Here is a 22,167-nt window from a genome sequence, read left to right as displayed (position 1 = left end):
GTATCTCATGGAGGGAGGAGCCTGGTAGGCTATAGTCCATAGGGTCCGCAAAGAATCAGACACGAGTGAGCGACTTCACTTCACTTCAAAGTTATCTTTGCACTCTGAATAATGAAGTTTTAAGCAAAAAAAAAAAAAAATGTATCAGAGGTATATATAAAACATAGTTAATCTTTGAGTTATTTTAACACAATTTTAGAATCATTAAATGCTGTTTTTGACTATTCATGAAATCATAGCACATATATCTATGTTTTTATTAGCAGCAATAAAAAACATGTCTTTAAGGTATGGAATAATTCAATTCAGTCCATTTATTTTTCTGCCCATTTAATGGGAACTGGTGATGTTTAGATATATTGAAACAGAATAAAGACTTTGATAACAGCTTTCTGGGTTATTGTGGGAATCATAACTCTGATGTATAGGGTTTCATTAAAAGTACACTAATTATACGCTAGATCTGCAGCTGAGAATTTAGAAATACTAGTGTGACCACATTGTGACAAAGGTTGTGTTATCTCTCTTGCTAATGGAATTTAGCTTCCTTGACTTGTGGCTATTTTCCTAAGTTCTTCCTTTAATAAAGACAAAACCCTCACCCTAAAAAGAAACAGGTTACCCAAGTAGGAAGATTGAAAATGAAATCAGACTCTTTCTGACATTTTTAGTGCCAGCTACTGAACAAAAGACTTCTTTAGGGAAGCAGTTTATTCAGTGGCTTTTTTACTATGAGCCATCTGATATATTAAACATTTTTCAGTAAGCGCAGCAGTAGAATGCCACTTTCTGTTTTCAACTCCTCACATAGTAAAACCTGTTCTGTCAGCAAGCATTGTATGAAATGCCCTAGCACATTGTTAGACACCAGAGGAAAGACATGTCTAAGACAAGGGTCCTGGTTTCAATCAACATAAGTCTACATAGATGAGAGAACATTTATAGGACAGATACAAGTAGGTGAAAATGAATATTGTGTGCTGGTTAAGACTCTAGATTAGTTGCACCAGAGGAGTGAGTCATCAAAAAAGAAAAAAAGCATTTCCAGAGCACGTTGAGAAATGCCTTCTTAAGGAGGCACGTACAGACTCTGTGTCGAAGGAAGAAACAGTTTGGTGAGGCAGAAGGCAGTGAGCTTGGTTTTATGCTTGCTTGTGGAATTTGACATGACAGGAGGTGGAGTAGCTACTCTCAGGAAGCAGCAAGACAGTCCAGAGCTGGAGCTCTGTGAAGGGGAGGGAGAGGCTGTGATTCCACTCAGCCAACCTCACAGCAGATCTCAGGCCTGCGGTTAGCACCAAAGAGAGAGGCTTTGTGTTGAGGGAGCTACTGCGTGCAAGGATGCCCATGGTTTAGGGACAGGCAGATGCAGTTGGGTCCCTTCCAGATTTCTACCTGACTTTTGCCTCTGATTTCTGTGGTGATCTATACTGCTGTATAAATTTCCACCATCCACCATTCTTCATCCTTGAAAGGGCTGCTCAATTCCTCTTGTTTCCGGAAGACCGCAGTGGTCAGGGAAGACTTCTGTGAGCCCATGTGGGTTGAGGGAGGAGAGGAATGCAGGGGAGAGGAAACAGGCAAAGGTCTAAAAGCCCATGTTAGAGGCTTCTACTGTGATACCAATCTTCACAGAACATTTTCTCAAATCCTTGAAGTCAGTGATTTCAGTTTCCCATACATATTGTATGCTGCTGCTGCTAAGTCACGTCAGTCTTGTCCGACTCTGTGTGACCCCATAGACGGCAGCCCACCAGGCTCCCCCATCCCTGGGATTCTCCAGACAATACTGGAGTGGGTTGCCATTTCCTTCTCCAGTGCATGAAAGTGAAAAGTGAAAGTGAAGTCATTCAGTTGTGTCCGACTCTTCGCGACCCCATGGACTGCAGCCTTCCAGGCTCCTCCGTCCATGGGATTTTCCAGGCAAGAGTACTGGAGTGGGGTCAAAATTGTGCTTTTTAGTTATTTTGAGATAAATTTTATTTGAATGCTGAAACTTAGCAGTACTTCAAAACAAATATTCTGCCCTTTGGAGGGGGAGAGTTTGCTGTAACTTCAAAATATTTAATGTATTGTTTATCTGATGAATAATATTTGCTTGGTTAACTGTGTTACCTGACTGAACTTCCTTCTGGAAAGCAGTACTGAATTTTATTAGAGAGAGACACAGGCAGACAGACACAGTAAGACCAGTTAGGAAGACATTTTCAGAGTGAAACATTTCTGTTGTCTAATTTTATTTGCATTCAAGCTTTCATCCAGAAAACATTTATTTACCTTTCCTTTGACTGTGGCATGCCATTTAAAATGTTATGTGTGAAATAGCATATGTAAACACAAACTATTCATAATAGATACCCTCTCTGAATCAGTCCCCTAGTATGCTTAATAAAAAAACTCAATGAAAATATATTTAGTCATAAAAATGGATAGTAGTAAAGCCAGTAGAAATGGTATGTTATGAATTGTATCTTAATTGTTTTGTATGTTATGAGAGCACCTTGTTGGAGAGAAGTTTTTTCTGGTTGCTTATTGCAAAGTTAAAGACAGTTCTGTATTATTGCATAGTCTTTTGTATGCATTTGTGCTCCCAGGGAGACCAGATGAGAAACAGACAAGTACTGTGAACTTCAATGACTACAGGCTTTATTTTTAAGATGTATAAAATCGGGAAAACCCTCCTAGGTGCTTTCTGGATGCCACATGTGGAATACAGAACCATGCTATCCTGGTTCTTGGTATTGAAATTGTTTGCACTTTAGATGAGTAAATACACTGGTTTTTGAAAGCAAAATTTAAAAACAGGTTTTAGATATAAATGATAACCTAGAATTAAGGCATGGTTCTGCAGAAGTTGACTTAAACTAGTGAATGTTGAAAGAATCAAGTTTCATTGCCGTGCATATGGTGGTCACGCAGCATACGAGCACAGCAGGTAAACAGAAGTGTAGACTGTGGATAGGGCCCCATGTACAGCTTTCATGGGCAGCTTGGTAAGTATGTAGCTGTTTGTTTTTATCATGTTCCTGGGTGACTAATGGACATCAGTTACTCCTGTTGACTAACCTTTTCATTTGTTTTGTGTTAACCCTTTCTTACATTTCTGAATTGGGGTGAACCACTCCTCAGCTAGATTTTTTTGGGGGGGAACAACTAGTGGCAGAGGCCAGGCCTCCTCAAACCCATCCTGAGTTCTGAGGTCAGCACAGTGCTGAGCCTGTCCTCAGTTCTGCACTTCTAGGAACCAGAACTAATCTGTAAACCAGAGCGCTCATTTATTAATTTATGAATTCTTAATTGCCAGAGTGCTCATGGTTGTTGAGTAGGCTTCTCCCTTCTGGCACCCGGGTAACTGCTGCAGTGATGAGCCTAGAATCATGTCAAAGATGAGCAGAGTTTCAAGAGAGGTCTCGTTTCAGGACCATCTCTTCCCTTAAAGAGCTTACAGAGATCTTCCTAGTAGCCTCATAGATTTGACTTCCCCAGATAGGGCCACAATCTAGATTTTCCTCTCCCATTCTTCACACTCACAATGTCCCCTCCTCCAATTCTGATGTTAATTACATGTGACGGGGCATAATCATGCCTGTGTTTTATATAGTCTTTTCCTGATTATAGATTTTATAAAGTTCTTGAGGGGAATGCATTTACTGGTTCTTTGTTTCCCAGGGCTTCCCAGGTGGCGCTAGTAGTAAAACATCTGCCTACCGGTGCAGGATATGCAAGAGACTCACGTTTGATCCGTAGGTTGGGGAGATCTTCTGGAGAAGGGAATGGCAACCCACTCCAGTATTCTTGCCTGTAAAATTCCATGGACAGAGGAGCCTGGCAGACTGCAGTTCATGGGTTCGTAAAGACTCAGACATAACTGAGCAGCTAAACGACAGCAACAACAACGGATCCTTCATCTTTTCATATCCAGAGTTTTCTCTCTCCTTTTCTTCTGCTGCTCTCCACCCTAATTTTAATCTGTTGTTCTCTGAACACAGCGCATTGTGATGCCGTGTCTCTTTGTCTCTGTAGTGACTCTCATGTTCCTGGATGTCCCTCCCGTTGTGGCATATTTTATCATCTTTACTGTTGCATTTATCACACTCTTTTTATTCCTTTCTCTCCTGTTAGAATGTGAGCTCCTTCAGCATCTGGATGATTCTGAAGCCTGACACTGCTTGGCATGTAAATATGTCTTTGATAAAAGTGAAGATACATTGTCGTTCTTCCCCTCAGTCTTCATCTCATTGTTTTCTTCTTTCACTCGACAAACTCTATTGAACACCTACTATGTTTCAGGCATTTTATTGGTGCTGAGAATACCATGGTGATTTAGATGAAAAGAGTCCCTGGTCTCACTGAATCTAGAGTGTATGATTGGTAGATGCAGAACAGTGAATCGGAAATTCAGTCTAGTTCCCTGCATGCTCCATCTGTGATAAACAAAATGCTAGAAGCTTTGTGATTTTTCTTCTTGTGCTTTTTTCAAAAAGCTGTTCGGAGCTGTTAAGTGTGGAAATGTGTATGTCTTCTGGAAAATATAGTATTAAGTGCACAAAATCTAAACTAATTAAAGACAGAAGGTGAAGTTGCTTAGTTGTGTCCAACTCTTTGCGACCCCATGGACTGTAGTCTACCAGGGTCCTCTGTCCATGGGATTTTCCAGGCAAGAATACGGGAGTGGGTTGCCATTTCCTTCTCCAGGGGATCTTCCCAACCCAAGGATCGAACCCAGGTCTCCCCCATTGTGGGCAGATGCTTTACCATCTGAGCCACCAGGGAAGCCCTAATTAAATTAATTAAAGGAGGCTGAAATACAAGTATCATTTCTCTGACTTCAACTTGCTGAAGACAGGGACAAAAAGGATTGTTATTACAGTTGTTAATCTATCATACTTCCAGTTTTGATGCCTTTTTAGATGTAGGATTTTCCAGAGCTACTTGAAAATTTGGAACCATACATTATTAATTAAACTGGTATTATTAAAAGTGAGTTCAAGCATGTATAAGATCAGTGTTTTTGATAATGTTGCTGCTGCTAAGTCACTTCAGTCGTGTCCAACTCTTAGCGACCCCATGGCCTGTAGCCCACCACGCTCCTCCGTCCATGGGATTTTCCAGGCAAGAGTGCTGGAGTGGGGTGCCATTGCCTTCTCCGGTTTTTGATGACACTTCAAATCAAAACTGTCAGCTTTCCTTCTTTACTTGTGCTTTTAGGAAAGCACCTTCTAGATTAATATCTATATTGAACTGGACTTGTTTTAGGCACATTGTTGTATGTCTCGGATAGGGAGTTGATCTTCCCAACCACGGTACCAGTGTGTACCATATACCATGTCTATTTCCACATAAATGTTCATGGGACAAGCATGAAAAATATAATTAAAGTTCACACCTGGCCTGGAGCAGGTTGAGTTCTTTTTCTAGAAAACCATTTTATTCTTTCATTCAGAAATGACATTTTCCAAGAAGTTGTTACCCAACTTAACAGCCAAAACACAACTCCATGCTTAATTTTGTTGGCAGGTGCCTTTATTGAAGAGAACTTTAATTTTTCTGTACTATTTTCTTTAAAGTACTTAATGTTTTTCTTATAATACGCTATTATTGGGAAAGCTGAGAGAGCCAAATTTTAATTGTGAAGAATGGAGCAGTACCTCTTTCTAGCTTTATTTGCTCATTAATAGTAATTATTATCTTGTAGGATTTCCCAAAGCATGTTCCTCAGAATGTTAATAGGTGGCCCTGAAAACAATTGCGGGTCAGATAAGTGTGAGATACTGAGATAGATGAGATTAAACACGTTCATTTACTTTGAGATTTCTCAGTCTTTAAATGCTCTATGCCACTGCTTCTGAATCATGAACATGTGTACAAAACACTGGTGATGTTATTCACATGAAGATTGATTCAGTAGGTCTGGGGTGAGGCCTGAAATTGTGCGTTTCTTTTAAGCTCTAAAGGGCTGCCAGTATCGCTGGCCCACAGGTCTCACTTTAAATAACAATGTGTTCAGGAATCTTCAAGAGGAAGCATTTCCCACACTTATACTTCCCAACTTTGGAAACATTGTTTCTGATGTACTAGAAGTAGTCCATGGAGCATATTTTGAGAATTTTAAATTTTAAATTGAATCTTTCAAATTACAAATAAATTTATAATTTAAAAAGAAGTCTGATATAACACTTCTGAGACATCTAATACAGAACTTGGAGGTTATTATCAGCTAGAAAGCCTGGTGTAAATCACAAGACACTCAGAAGTCATTTAAAGAGTCCATGTTAAAAAAAAATCACTGTCATAAACTAAAAGACAGACACTGCATAAGATAATTGGTTGTTAGTAGACTGTATACTTCTTTTCAAAATAGATCTTATAAATGTTATTAAATGCCCAAGTCGTTAATTAAACAATTTTAGTTTGTTTTTATTGCCTCTGGTTATTCACTTACAAATTACCATATTTCTGAATCCCCATATGTGCTGTGCTAGTGGTTTTATTAGTCTTTAATCTTTAACACTAGCATTTGATATGGAAAACTAATGATAAAAACAAATTTTTATTTAAACTGCTTTAGATTTGATATGGCTTGCCATACCCTTGATTACATATAAAATAAGACTCTAGGGAAAATTTTGAGAAATCTGTTAAACCTGAAGCAAATTTTTACATATAAAAGCTTAATAAAATGAATGCATTATAGCTAGGCTTCTCCCTACCTGTATCCTTCTGCTGCACCTGGTGTTCAGTTCAGTTCAGTCGCGCAGTCGTGTCCAACTCTGTGACCCCATTTGACCGCACCACACAGGCCTCCCTGTTCATCACCAACTCCCGGAGTTTACCCAAACTCCGGTCCATCGAGTCAGTGATGCCATTCAACCATCTCATGCTCCATCGTCCCCTTCTCCTGCCTTCAGTCTTTCCCAGCATCAGGGTCTTTTAAAATGAGTCAGCTCTTCACAGCACGTGGCCAAAGTATTGGAGTTTCAGCTTCAACATCAGTCCTTCCAATGAACACCCAGGACTGATCTCCTTTAGGATGGACTGGTTGGCTCTCCTTGCAGTCCAAGGGACTCTTCACGAGTCTTCTCCAACACCACAGTTCAAAAGCATCAATTCTTCGGTGCTCAGCTTTCTTTATGGTCCAACTCTCATATCCATATATGACCACTGGAAAAACCATAGCCTTGACTGGATGGACCTTTGTCGGCAAAGTAATGTCTCTGTTTTTTAATATGCTATCTAGGTTGGTTATAACTTTCCCTCCAAGGAGTAAGTGTCTTTTAATTTCATGGCTGCAATCACCATCTGCAGTGATTTTGGAGCCCCCAAAATAAAGTCAGCCACTGTTTCCACTGTTTCCCCATCTGTTTGCCGTTAAGTAAAGGGGACGACAGAGGATGAGATGGCTGGATGGCATCACCAACTCAATGGACATGAGTTTGGGTGAACTCCGGGAGTTGGTGATGGACAGGGAGGCCTGGCATGCTGCATTTCATGGGGTCACGAAGAGTCGGACACGACTGAGCGACTGAACAGGTGGGACTGGATGCCATGATCTTAGTTTTCTGAATGCTGAGCTTTAAGCCAACTTTTTCACTCTCCTCTTCACTTTTCACTTTTTCACTGCACTTTCACTGTACCTAGTGTAGTGTGCTTATTTATAGATGCTATTGAAGCCCTTCTTTGAGCTTCCTGTATTTGAGCTCTTAGTACCCCATTTATCTTGAGATGTATTTTATTGTGGATGTTTATTTACCTTGTCTTTCCATTTAAGCTGTAAATTGAATAGGAGGTCTTATTCATCTTTATATTTCAGTTACACCTAGTTTATAGTATCTTATTTAGTAAGTTGAAGAGCAATAATGTATTAAATAAACTATATCTTTAGAAGATAATTCAGCATGTAAAATTTAATTTTTTAATCTTATAATACTTTAAAAATAACACTGATAAGTTAAAATTCCACCCTGCATTCTCATTTCTTGTCTTGATGGTTGTATCAGTTAGTTTCACTTACCATGTAACAAGTCATCTGAAATCTCAATGGCTCAAACAACAGTTTTTAAATTTCTCATTAATTCTAGATTGTTAAGGAGGTTCTGCTAATCTTACCTGGGTTCACTCAGGTGGCTGCAGTCAGCTGCTGACTTGGTCAAGGCAGAACTTTCTAACATGGCCTGTCTTACATATTCCACGATACTGGCTGGCGTTGCTGGGCCAGTGTCTTCATAGCATCTTTTAATCCCGAGCTCTTCTCACAGCATAGTGATTTCAAGGTTTCTGAAGAAGCTGCACAGCCTTTTTAAGATTTAGCCTCGAATGTTGTACATACGCAGTCTCTTTGGCCACATTCTGAGTCACAAGAGGCCATCTCCATGTTCAAGGGGTTGCCAGTAGGCTCTGCCTCTTGGTCCAAGGAGCAGCAGAGGCGCAGTTCCCTGGAGTCCTGTGAGTGCCCTTCATCCCATTAGGTTAAACAGGAACTTTAGTACAATTTGCTTTCTTGAGTTCCTCACACCTCTCCTGTTGGTAGCTTGTGGAGTTTCTTTAGACTTAACCTTCAATTTCCTGAGTTATTTGCTTAGCACTGTTTCTTGTGTACTAACCCTTCTTTGATCATATTTATTATTTGGTTGCAGAGCTTCCTTTGAAGAGTATTGAAGCCACATTTTCTTGGGTCCTGGTATGTCCTAAAATGCCTTTATTTTTCTTCATATTTGGATAATGATTTTTGGTTAGTACTTAGAAATTATTACTGTAACCACCAGGCTTATGTGAAACTGATTCTCATTCCTTTGTATGCAGTATATTTTTCCTGCATGGTAACATCTACAATCTTTTCTTTATCCTTGGAACCAAGAAATTTCAGTGGATTGGGTTTAGATGCAATCTGTTTCATTCATTTTGTTTACTTACTGGCCCATTTTAAGTATTAGTTTTCAGCTCAGAACTTTCCATTTCTTACTTGTATTAGTAGTCTCCTTTTTCCTTTCTTTTTTGTCCTCATGGTGAGTAAACGTAACTCCTAGACCTAGTCTCAAGTCTCCAAACTACTCTTACCTTTTCTCTCTCTCTCTTCAGGTAGGGAGTGGGGGGCGGTACTCAGATCAAATCCTTTACGTCACTCTTATGAATTATTCTTTTTACAGAAATTGATTCTGCTGTTCATTGCATTGAGAGAGATTTTTGGTTTTATCCTATTATGATTCATTTTCAAGGTTTTTGGCTGTGTTTCTCTTCACACACACAGTTTTCAATTTAAACGCTAAAGATGTTAGTTTACCACTTCGCTCTTTATGTTTAGGGAATTTTGTCCCTTCTGGGCATCAGTACTGACTGAGGCCCTGTTCTCTCCATCTTTGCCTGTGACTGCCGCTTTAGCATGTGCAGGGGAGGGGCCAACCACCCACCTAGTGACATTGTTTCCCTCCTGATCATCTGATCGTGGCCCAGGTCTAAGAACCCCAAGATCCTCTGACTCTGAGCTCCCTCACCTACTGCTCCAGCCACTCATCAAGGCTTATGTGTGTGTGGTTTGGTTGCTTCTGGTTATTTTGCCATAGGTCTGCAACCATTATTTTTCTAATATTTTGGCACAGTGATAGCATTTTTTGAATTCTTAGACTGGCTAATTTTCTTATCCTAAAAAAGAGAAAATGCTTTTTCCATTATTTCATGGTGTTGTGAGTTGGAAAATAGCAGAAATGTATGCTCATCTCACCTCTCAATCCAGTCATCCCCCCTCAGAGTTAACATTCTTATCCTGTTGGTTATCCCCATCCTATCTTTTTCATACCCTTTCACATGTCAGACAGCTGTGTGCTTTAAAGGATCCCAAATCCTATAACAAACAAACAACAACAACAAAAAAACTGAATCTATAGTATTTTCCAAAAAAGATTTCTTTTTTTTTTTTTGCTCTCCATAGGAAATGTATTTTTAGAAAGGTTGAAAATACCAAAGTGCAGTCTATGTTTATCCAATATAGAATCCTTAGTTTTTATTAAACTTTTACAGGATTTACCTGTCACAACAGGAACCATGTCAGTACTCCACCTGACTCAGGGGCACACAATATAAGTGGCCATCTCAAGGTGTGAGTCATGCTATTAATACTTCAGTTTGCTAATGCAAAAGACTGGAGAAAAAAATACAAAATCCAATGTATTTCACTGGATTGCAGAGGTTAAAGCGTCTGCCTGCAATGTGGGAGACCTGGGTTCGATCCCTGGGTCGGGAAGATCCCCTGGAGAAGGAAATGGCATCCCACTCCAGTATTCTTGCTTGGAGAATCCCATGGACAGAGGAGCTTGGTGGGCTACAGTCCGCGGGTCGCAAAGAGTCAGACATGACTGAGCTACTTCACTTCACTTCATTTTACTTCAAGACAAAATAAAGTGTATTATAATACTTTGACAAAATTTGTCAGTAAGGAGGGTTCACTTCAGTCACTTAGTCGTCTCCGACTCTTTGTGACCCCATGAATCACAGCACACCAGGCCTCCCTGTCCATCACCAACGCCTGGAGTTTACTCAGACTTATGTCCATTGAGACAGTGATGCCATCCAGCCATCTCATCCTCTGTCATCCCCTTCTCCTCCTGCCCCCAATCCCTCCCAGCATCAGAGTCTTTTCAATGAGTCAACTCTTCCCATGAGATGGCCAAAGTATTGGAGTTTCAGCTTTAGCATCAGTCCTTCGAAAGAACACCCAGGACTGATCTCCTTTAGAGTGGACTGGTTGGATCTCCTTGCAGTCCAAGGGACTTTCAAGAGTCTTCTCCAACACCACAGTTCAAAAGCATCAATTCTTCGTTGCTCAGCTTTCCTCACAGTCCAACTCTCACATCCATATATGACCACTGGAAAAACCATAGCCTTGACTAGATGGACCTTTGTTGGCCAATGTCTCTGCTTTTCAATATGCTATCTACGTTGGTCATGATGTACTCTGCATATAAGTTAAATAAGCAGGGTGACAATATACAGCCTTGACGTACCCCTTTTCCTATTTGGAACCAGTCTGTTGTTCCATGTCCAGTTCTAACTGTTGCTTCCTGACCTGCATACAGATTTCTCAAGAGGCAGGTCAGGTGGTCTGTATTCCCATCTCTTTCAGAATTTTCCACAGTTTATTGTGATCTGCACAGTCAAAGGCTTTGGCATAGTCAATAAAGCAGAAAAAAATGTTTTTCCCAAACTCTCTTCCTTTTTCCATGATCCAGCAGATGTTGGCAATTTGATCTCTGGTTCTTCTGCCTTTTCTAAAAGCAGCTTGAACATCTGGAAGTTCACGGTTCACGTATTGCTGAAGCCTGGCATGAAGAAATTTGAGCATTATTTTGCCAGTGTGTGAGATGAGTGCAATTGTGCGGTAGTTTGAGCATTCTTTGGCATTGCCTTTCTCTGGGATTGAAATGAAAACTGACCTTTTCCAGTTCTGTGGCCACTGCTGAGTTTTTCAAAGTTCCAGATTTGTAAGGAGAGTAGAAATGGGTAAATAGAGGAAAATCCAGTATCTAGTTGATCTTCTGTCTCACTGAGTTAATGGAGATGATTTTGTGGGTTACTGTCATCCCTGGTAAAGGGGGTTGTAGTTGAGTCTTAAGTTATTCGTGTATATTACATCCACAGCCTGCAAAGAAAGCCTTTTATAATCACCCTGGAATATACTTGGCCTGCAACCTGAACAGGAAATTTCTTGTTACTTTGTGAGTTCACTATGAGAAACACACACGATGTTATACCAGCAGTTTTATGTAAAAATTTGTCTTCAGTAAAGGTAGTAGTGAAAACACAGCAGTTCATAGCTTTCCAAAAAGTATTTCACAAGGCTCAAAAGAATGCTGTCCAACAGAATGATAAAAAGTAATGAAATAAAATGAAATAATTAAAAAGTAATGAAAGGCTGGAATAAAATGAGAACGCAGTTGTAAGAGTTGATCACAAACTCTTCTGAGCTTTTTGTGCAACTAAACAGAAACAGCAGTAAGACTTCCAGTCACCACCATCTCTCAGGAAAAACACAGTGTCCTGGCTTCAGGTGTTTTTTTACAGAGAGGTGTGATATGGCAGACAACACTCTGAAAACCCCTGAGGAGCATTCACGTCAGTTCAGAACATAGATGTCCTCATATCTTAGTCTCCACCTCAAGATCCAGAGAACTTTGTCTCCTCTTTCTGACACACACCCAATGCAGGATTCCTTCTGTACCCTCCCTGCTGCTTGATCTTCTGCACTGTGGTTAAAGACCTCCAGCGATGGGGGTGTACCACCGCTGGGGTTTTAGTTCTTGAAATTTTGGACATCTGGCTCTTTACTCTGAAAGGAAAGACCTTCCTGAGCTTGCCCTCATAGTGCCAACCTTTAATTTTATAATATAAATATAATAAATCATAACTGTTAGCCAAATCTGATTCAGAGTATAAAGACAGTAGTAATTTAGGTTAATACAAGTTTGCTACAAAAGCATTAGTTTTTGGTCTAGCTCTCGGGACCAGAAATTCTGACCTTGCTTGTGCTTGGCAGTCCTGAAGAGATTCATAGACCTTTGCTTGTCTGCATGGTCCTTTTCTTGTTGAGTTCAGTTCAGTTCAGTTCAGTCGCTCAGTCGTGTGACTCTTTGCGACCCCCTGAATCGTAGCAGGCCAGGCCTCCCTGTCCATCACCATCTCCCAGAGTTCACTCAGACTCACGTCCATCGAGTCTGTGATATACATCCAGCCATCTCATCCTCTGTCGTCCCCTTCTCCTCTTGCCCCCAATCCCTCCCAGCATCAGGGTCTTTTCCAATGAGTCAACTCTTCCCATGAAGTGGCCAAAGTACTGGAGTTTCAGGTTTAGCATCATTCCTTCCAAGGAAATCCCAGGGTTGATCTCCTTCAGAATGGACTGGTTGGATCTCCTTGCAGTCCAAGGGACTCTCAAGAGTCTTCTCCAACACCACAGTTCAAAAGCATCAATTCTTCAGCACTCAGCATTCTTCACAGTCCAACTCTCACATCCCTACATGACCACAGGAAAAACCATAGTCTTGACTAGACGGACCTTAGTTGGCAAAGTAATGTTACTGCTTTTGAATATGCTATCTAGGTTGGTCATAACTTTTCTTCCAAGGAGTAAGCGTCTTGTTTCTTGTTCAGGTCAGATTTTTCTCTTCCTGTACCATCAAGTGTTCTTTCTGTGTTCTCAGCTAAGCTTCAAGCTCATCATTAATTTTGTGCTTGTTCCTGGAAATAATGGTGGAATCCTTTCACCATCCTACTCATCCTCTCAAATGAATACACCTGTGTCCATTCCTGTACTGTGCCACCCATCACTGGAGGTGGACACGGACCTGAAGAAGAGGTGTACATTCGCTTGTCCCTTTCTTTCTATCACCTTAAATGCTGATATCGATACAACAGTGTCACCTTGGCTGTGTGGAAGCCTCTCTTCGTTCTTGATTCACTCATTGTGCTCTGGAACCTAAAGTGCCTACTGAATCTTTCCCCTGTGTGCTGCTGTTGTTGTGTTGTGTGTTGTGTTAGTCACTTAGTCATGTCCGACTCTGTGACCCCATGGACTGTAGCTCACCAGGCTCCTCTGTCCATGGGATTCTCCAGGCAAGAAAGAATACTAGAGTGGATTGCCATTTCCTTCTCCAGGGGATCTTCCTGACCCAGGGATTAAACCTAGGTCTCTGCACTGCAGGCAGATTCTTGATCATCTGAGCTATAGAGCTAACCTAAATACAAGATCCTATGTTTATGCTTGGTGTTTTTGTTTTTTTTTTTTTTTTACATCTCATTAGAAGCAACTCATTATTGCATTGTATCGGCGATTTTTATATTTGAATATCATCACCTGGTAAATTCAGTATTCTTACTCATTGAAGAATTTGAGCATGCCCTGTATATTATTATGACATTATGGTTAAAGTTTTTGATTAGGGCTGGACCAGGATCAGAGCTCTCTAGCATTACATTAGAAAACTCTGTAGTTTGATATATTTTGTTCAGCTATTTACAGAATGTCAGAGGCAGTAGTTGCCCTTGTGCCTGCCCTATTTCTTTGCTGATTATAATACCATGGGGGACTTCTAACATCATCATGCCTCAATGAGTCTAGACACATTGCACTTCCATGGTTACAGTGCCAAAGAGAAATTAGATGAGCTTAACATGACTTTCTTTGGCGTGCCCCTTTTTGATTCTCACAGTCATCTCTTGGATAAAATCCTTGTAAGAATCTCACCCAGCATCTATGTCTAGCTCTCTAGTTTGTAACGTGAAGAGAGTCTACTTTCTTCTTTCCAAAAACAGCAATGGCATTTTCCTGTTTCCACTTTTCTGGCACCTTTTCCATTCTCTGTGATTTTCCAAAGAGCCAAAATGGTCCAGCAACTTATTTGTAAGTGTACTCAGGTCCCTAAAATGTAATTGCCCAGTCAGGCCAGTTGAGATAATTGAGGGAATCACAAAGCTTAATTTCTCACTGTCTCTTTGCCCTATAAGTAGTCATTGCTTTTTTGCTTTGCTACTGGGGAGAAGTAATAATATTCTGTAACTTTAGTCTTAGCTTGATTCCTTCCAACTTCTAAAATTATTATGAGAGCTGTGTAAATGAACAGATTACTTTACTAGGTGTATAGCTTGTCAGTATTATGGCATCCCTTCTTTGCCCCATCCTGGTGATGGTATTTAGGGACTGTTCAGAGATGAGGCGTAGAGAAGTGTCTCACCCTCAGTTATGCCTGGGTTCCCTGGTCATCGTCGTCTATCCTGTGAGTGTTAGTGATTACCTGCAGTGTCTGCTAGTCTTTGAGGAATCCGAGAGTAGAAATCGTGCCTACCTATGCAAGTCTCTTTTGCCAAATAATGGTTTCTTTTTCATACCGCTTCCTGTGATTTCAGTGTTGTTTCTCCATCACTTGCCTCTTGGCTCTGTCTTGGTCTGACTCATATTTTGCTGCCTCAGCTAGGTGATGAGCCACTAATGGTCAGTGACCTTCTTTATGCCTGTACTCCTGTATCACCCTGCATGTTCTTACATGGGCAAAGTGGTATTCAGAAGATGTTCATCTGATACCACAGATCTGGACAGTCATCAGAAAATAAATATCATGAAATTAAGTATGGTGCGCTCACAGTGAGGTAATGCAATTACAGCAGTATTTTTCAGTATCTTTCTTTAAATAGCAAGGATCCTCCTATTTTTAGTCAAGAGTAATTACTTTCCCAATGATATTTCTTTCTTTTCCAAATTCTCTTTGTTCACTGAAAATTTGCTTCTCTTTTTCTTATACATTGGTTATTTCAGGGTATTATACTCTTGACATTTAAAATTTTTGTTTCTTGGCATTATTTGTTTCACTGTTGCATAGTAACATTTTTGTTCTTTGCAACCATCTGCTTATTTTAAGGTGTGTAGTTTTTTGATGGCATAGAATATTTTCATATCTTTACTAGCCTTAAGTGCAAGTCTAGGATTGTTATGTGTGGGGTTTTTTTTTTTTTTATATAGACTTTAAATCGTATCTATAATGAGCACCGGCTAAATACAGAAATGTGTTATTTTATCCAGTTAATGATACTTTCCCCTGGAGAAGGGAATGGCAACCCACTTCAGTATTCTTGCCTGGAGAATCTCGTGGACTGAGGAGCCTAGTGGGCTACAGTCCATGGGGTCACAAAGAATTGGACATGACTGAGCAACTAACAACAATGATTTTGAGTGCACTATTTTATATATAGTATTAACATACATACTAAAAAAATAAAGATTGTCATAAAAATCATCCCATGGTGTTGTGGGAAGAATTAGTAAGCTCTTTTTGTAAGTGAGGAAGTGATGGCTCATGGCACTTAGGTTTTGATCCTGGACCCACATACTTTAAGCCTGGAGGTCCTCCTCCCACTTGAACTGGAGGTCCTCCTTTTTGCAGTTGAGGCTGCACTTAGCCTGGGGCTTCACAGAAACTGGCAACAAAGAATTTACCTCTAGAGCGACCATGAGAACTCCTCATGGAGAGCCCTGTTAGGGGAAAGTACACATACTCATCAGACCCATTTTCTGTTTCTGTGCATTAATATGGCAGCAATAAAGCAACATTGACAGCACCCTGGAACCTAACCCCAGCTTCACCAGTGTGCAAGTCAGAAGAGTGAGGAAGGAGGTAGAGGCTCAGGTGATAACGTTCATTTTCCCTTGTCTTACAGATTATGAGTTTGGAAATAAACAGCAAGCTGATATTCACATTTGAGGGAATGGGGACCTTCTCCCCCGTCCCCTGACCCCAGATCATCCTACAGAAATGAACATTGTTGAAGTTGAAAAGAAATCAAAATATGAGAATAGAGTCATTTTTAGGAGAAAACTATGAAGAATGTCAAAAATAGCATTTGTGGTCTCAAATTAAAGTACACAGAGTAATGCATTAAGCAAATAAGATCTCAGGAGCACCATAGTACTTGTGCTCAGATTTGCCTAATGACTGTTATGAGACATGGAAGAGACAGTCAGTCCTTCATTCATGTATTCATTTATTTGGTGAAGATTAATTGAATATTATATATGCCAGGCTCTAGGCTGGTCTTATGGTATGATAAACTCTATTCTGGAGGAGACAGACAGAGAGACTGACAGGTAAACAAGTTATTAGAATATTTACAACATTTTATGTGGGTACCTCTTGCCAATCTTTTTCAAATTTATATAAAAATCCATATCAAATCAGTAAGTTTCCCAGCAAACACACCACTCTCAATATGTGTTATGTAGGAGAGGCACTATTCACTTGGCAAGAACCCATTTTTCTGTCACAGTCTATGATCCTGAAAAATAAATTCTCTTTCAACACCCTCACCATAGTCATTGTCATCTTTGCATAAACAGATTCCTCTAAGGAAACCAAGCTAGCTATAATACTCTACCAGCAGTCTTGAGTTTTTAAATACCGCAGAATTTTGCCTATTTTTTCAAAACTTTTTGTAAGTTTTACTTCCCCTTTTCTTCTAATGCATAAGCCTCTTCTGCAGTCGTAAAGCATTTACAGTTGTAAATGTCTTCTTACTCGAGTACTTCTTTGAAAACTGACCCTTATAGCAGTCTAGAGTATTTGTTACTATTTTGCTCATGATAAGGTAATCATATTTACTTAATGGTAAACTGTTTAGAAAATTCAGCAATTTTATAGCATCTAACAGCTTTATTGTTCTTGGTGTATTTTTGCATCCTCTTCCTTAACACTTTCCACATCATTTTTAGACTGTGATGTTGTTTCAATATTTTCTCAGTGTTTTTTATTGTCATTGTTATTCTATTTTTTTTTTAATTTTTTTAGTAATTGGTAGTACTAGTTCTACCTTGACCCTGGGTGTTGTCTTTTAGACATCATATAGCCGTATGGCGTTGTGATCAGGGTGTGTAGAAGTCTGTAGTAGTTCCTGGAAATCCTGTGTAAGCATGCAGCCCCTGCCTGTTCCTGCACAGGAGCAGATGAAAGTGTTAACCCTTTGCCTGCTTGGTTGCAGGAGGAATGCCAGCTCCTGAACAGGCCTCATTGGTGGAGGAGGGGCAACCACAGACCCGCCAGGAAGCTGCCTCCACTGGCCCCGGCATGGAACCCGAGACCACAGCCACCACTATTCTAGCTTCCGTGAAGGAGCAGGTACCTCCTCTGATTTTAGACTTTGCAATTAATTTATTCTTCATTGCCTTTAAAAATTAATCTTTGGATGTGTTTTCAATTTGTCTAACGTCCTTGACGCCTTCACGTTTTCTAATTATAAGGTGTTTACATCCCTGAGTACATTGGGATGACTGGCAGGTAGAGCCGCTCCAGGTGCCAGTCAGAATCGGAACATGCAGGATACTTGTGCGTCTGCAAGTAAGGACAATATCAGTGGTGATCGGTGTCTCTGTCTCGCTCGCCTTGCAGAGTGTGTGCATGCACGCCCAGCTTTGTAAAGCGTGTTTCACATCGCTGACTTTTCTGTCAGGGCTCTGGCGACTTGAGGCCTGTGATAGCCTTAGATCTGTTGAACGTTTTAACATAGGTATTACTTAGGGTTGTCTCCGTGATTTTTTGGATTAAAGGTTCTATTTGTTGTGTTTGTCTTAATCAGAGTATACTCATCTTGTGAGCTGCTGTTCTAAAACTTGTCACACTGTGCCAGTTTGCTTAAATGTCATGTTTATGTTGATTTTTTAAAGGCACTTAATACTGTTATCCTTCAGAGCCAGGTAGCCTTCTAAATTAGATTTTGATCTGGTGGGCTTAGAGAAATTTTAACTGCTTAAGATTTAGAAGCTTAATAAGGTGAATGTGAGTGTAAACCTCCAGGGAGACTTTTCTTTTCTGCCCTCCTCCCTCAAAAAACACACAACCAACCAAAAAAGTATATGCCCTCTGTGAGGGTTATTTTGTTGGAGATAACCTAATAGTATAATTGTCTTCTTAAATCTTACGATTTAAATTACTAGTCTTTTTTTCCTCAAGAGATACAAGCTTAAATGTTGTATGTAGGCTGGAATTCTTTGAAAAATCAGTGTCAACAACTCCTATGACTAATGATGACAAAGAGTGAAAGGATGTTTAAAACTTCCTTATTTTATTTTTTGCTGTAACTTAAAGATGGGTGTGTATATAAAAGATTGCTCTAAAACTGGGAGATGTGTCTTGCCATTAGAGCTGTATTTTCAAGAAAAAATGATTTCACAACTTATCCTAGTAGCAAGATGTCAAAATATTTTTCATTCATCACAGAAATTTGAAGTTTTTAAACATTTCACAAACTAAGAATTTGGGAAGACACAAGAAAATTAGAGTCCGTGCTATTTTCATTTTCTCCCAAACTATAGATTATCTAAGTTTCTATCACCTTTAGGGAGGAAAAAAGGACTCTTTCTTTTTACTTGCTGAGATCTGACCCAAGAAGCTGTGAAATGAGAAGGCTCTGATTTATTTGTGACTCTTAGTGTATACTGCATTTTGGTGAAATACAACAGTAAATTTATCAAAGTGCCCAGAACTAACTTATAACCAGAAACTGTGCTCAGTAAGCATAACAATAGGAACCTTCGTGTCTGTACCTTTAAACTAGATAACGCTGCATATAGAATAAATTGGAAACCTATCAGAATTTTTGCCCTATAATTCCTTGATGGCCTCAAATGACTTCAAATTTTTATCTTTTGGCAATGAATAGTATTTTGAATGGATGTTTTGTGAGACAAAGCAGAAAGAGTTCTGGTTTCTTGGGTTAGGCAAAAAATATACAGATATTTGTTATTTATTAGAATTATCGTATGTCTCCCACTTTGTTTAGTTAGTGGGAAGACACACTTCTATTCTTGTTCTTAAGAATCTGAGTCCATCAATATACATTTACAGTTTTCATTCTTAATTTCTTTTAAGATTGTCAGTGCTCATTACTCAGTGCATCAGTCATTCACCCCAAGACGCCATATCTCTCTCTCGTTCCAAGATACTTGCCTGATTTTAAATAGCCAACCCTAGTTCCCGTAGGATTGTGTGGTACAAAGCAAGATACTCCAATTTCTCTGTAATTAGAGTAAAAATTTCTTAGACTTTCCTGAAATATGTCACTTGCCTTTGTCTGCCAAATGAGACAGAGCATAGAAAAATTAGCTAAGAATAAGAAAACTAATTACTATTTATCTTACATATTTGATTCTAAAGTGCTAGTCAGGATGTCACATTTGTAGTTGTGTTAGACTCAAATGAAATAATTAATTTTCAATTATGTCCTTGGTCATGTATTGTATCAAAGAGCAGTATTACTGGATAGGATGTACAATTATGGGGGGAAAAGGTGCCTTATTTTCATAGGCTTGGAGCGATGGGATCAGGTCCGCTGATCTCAAAGAACAGACCTTGTTTGATGGTGGATGTGTCTCAGAACAAATGTTTCATTGGGATGCAGAGATTCCTTCCGTGCGAGGGGGAAATGGCTGGGTTCCCATCAAGGCTCCGCTACTTACTGTGTCATCTTGGCAAGATTGTTAACCTCTTTCTGCCTCAGTTTCTCATTTGTAGAATGAAGATAATAATAGTTATTGAAACATTAAATTAACCTATGTAAAGTTTTTATACTCCCTTACACTTAGTAAATCCTCATAGTAAAGGCTAATATTACTATTATCATCATCATCTCTACATAAGAAGAAAATGCCCTCCCTAAGAGAAGCTGGTGGTTCTACTTTTAAATATGTGTCTGTTGGGACTGAGAAACTTCTTCCAGGCCACTGATATGAAGACAAAAAACCTTTTTTGACTACTGAGCCATGTTTATGCTGTGACAGTTTATACAACATGGCATTAAACTTCCAAAACTTCATCATGTTGATCTCACCAATTAAAACAGCTTTATGTATTTATCATAAGAGGTAGAATAGTGAAAATAAATTTTATTAACATGCTGACATAGTACAAGCCCGAACATCACGTCAAAGCACTTGGTTAAAGAATTGAAAAGTAATATCTTTTAACATGCACCTGAATTTTGAGAGGAAGAATCTAGGTTCTTATAAATTATATCCAAGCCACTACATTCCTCATGTGAATTCCCCCTGGACATTTCATGATAAGTAATAGGGAAGAAAATGACAGGCAACCAGTAGCCATCTTGTTAACAAATCATTAGTCTGTTAATACCTAAAATTGGATTTAGGGAGTCATAGGAACACTTAACTCTTCCTCTACTGGGCCTCTCTTTCATTAAGATCCTCCCATGCCAGAAGCTGTTGCTTATTCTTGACAAAATACAGAGATTCATATTCTCTCTCTTTTATGAAGCTATGACCTTTCATGTTGATGTCAGTCCCATAGATACATGCATGTGCCTTTATAGAAAAAGTCCTTGCTTTTTTGCAGATAGAAAGAAGGAACTCACTTCTGTTCAAGTGTTACCTCTTTCATGAAGCCAACCATGAAGTTCACCTCAGCCCGAAGTCAGTTCTGTGCTGATCTTTCTTAGCACTTTATACCACTGCTCTGACTCATCACATGCTCCTTTGGATGATATAATTAAAAGCTACCTGAGGATGAAAATGAAAGTTACTTAGTCATGTCCAACTCTTTGCAATCCCATGGACTGTACAGTCCATGGAATTCTCCAGGCCAGAATAGTATAGTGGGTAGCCTTTCCCTTCTCCAGGGGATCTTCCCAACCCAGGGATCGAACCCAGGTCTCCTGTACTGCAGGCAGACTCTTTACCATCTGAGCCACCAGGGAAGTCCAAAGGGCTTGAATATACTAGAGCTGCATGAATGATTGTTGAAAGAGGAAATAAATAAATAATGCTACCAGATCACTTTGTCACCAACTGGCTATTCTATAAGGATAATGGAATCTGTTGCCACATTCATAGAAACATTACTAAGCAAGGGAATCTCAAAACAGCACCTAGAAAACTAGTTACTCAGCTGCACATTCTTATCTTTAAGACAATTTGAGTTGCACTATATCCATATTGATCTAGAAACTAAATCTGATCTCTGCGTGGAACAAACTTAAATTTTATTTCACGTGGATGGTCAAATAATGGCGTAAGTCTTATAAAAATATGAAAGAAATTTATATTTCATCTTCCATCTGTCCAACTTAGCTGCAAATGAAGTGTAGGGAATGAAAGGATGCGGTTTATCTTGGTGATGTCACAAAATATCCACCATCATCATGGAAACCAATTAATTGCAAAAGAAATGTCTTCCAGTTAAGGATCATCCTTCAAGAGAAGGAAAAAGTCAGTCCATGGGATTAGCAAAGTAATGTTATCCTTGGACTCCAGTCTAAAATTACAGGAAGTGTCAGTTGAACTTAAGCCACCAGTTGGCTGTTGGGTTTATACCATCAGGATCATCATTTGGCAGTTTCTACTGTTCAGTTCAACTCCTGCTGAGAATACAGGATTCCCAAAGTGAATGTAGGTGTTGGAAACAAACTATTTTGTATCATGATAGTTTTCAGGCTTACCCAAGAATGATCTAGTGCCTTGCTTATATGTGGTTAGGTAAAGAAATATGGCCAAATGCAGTGCTCTCAGAGAGCCTTGCCACTTCCTGTGAAAATCATAGACTAAACTGACTGATTCATCCTTGAAATGGACAGCATGCCTTTGGATGGAAAGGCATTGGAATCTGGTAAGACATTGACTCATTCAGAAAT

At 39.6% G+C, this 22,167-nt stretch overlaps 1 protein-coding gene across 30 annotated transcripts in view; it reads left to right on the top strand.

Annotated features, from left to right (window-relative positions):
* Positions 1 to 22,167, top strand: part of PKP4 (plakophilin 4) — a 259,580-nt gene that overhangs the window by 55,358 nt on the left and 182,055 nt on the right. For 26 of the 30 annotated variants that reach the window (XM_060409898.1, XM_060409893.1, XM_060409902.1 and 23 more), the window contains one exon: positions 17,509 to 17,645. In XM_060409898.1, coding sequence (XP_060265881.1) covers positions 17,514 to 17,645 — 132 coding nt within the window. In that variant the 5' untranslated portion in view covers positions 17,509 to 17,513. Of the gene's footprint in view, positions 1 to 17,508; positions 17,646 to 17,767; positions 17,865 to 22,167 lie in introns of those variants that run through there. The other 4 variants (XM_042243823.1, XM_060409903.1, XM_042243824.1 and 1 more) reach the window with 2 other exon arrangements.

This window comes from Ovis aries, chromosome 2, assembly GCF_016772045.2.
Source record: "Ovis aries strain OAR_USU_Benz2616 breed Rambouillet chromosome 2, ARS-UI_Ramb_v3.0, whole genome shotgun sequence".
Taxonomy (NCBI): Eukaryota; Metazoa; Chordata; class Mammalia; order Artiodactyla; family Bovidae; genus Ovis; species Ovis aries.
The sequence above is the reverse complement of the archived record's forward strand: the minus strand, read 5'-3'. Positions and strand labels throughout refer to the sequence as shown.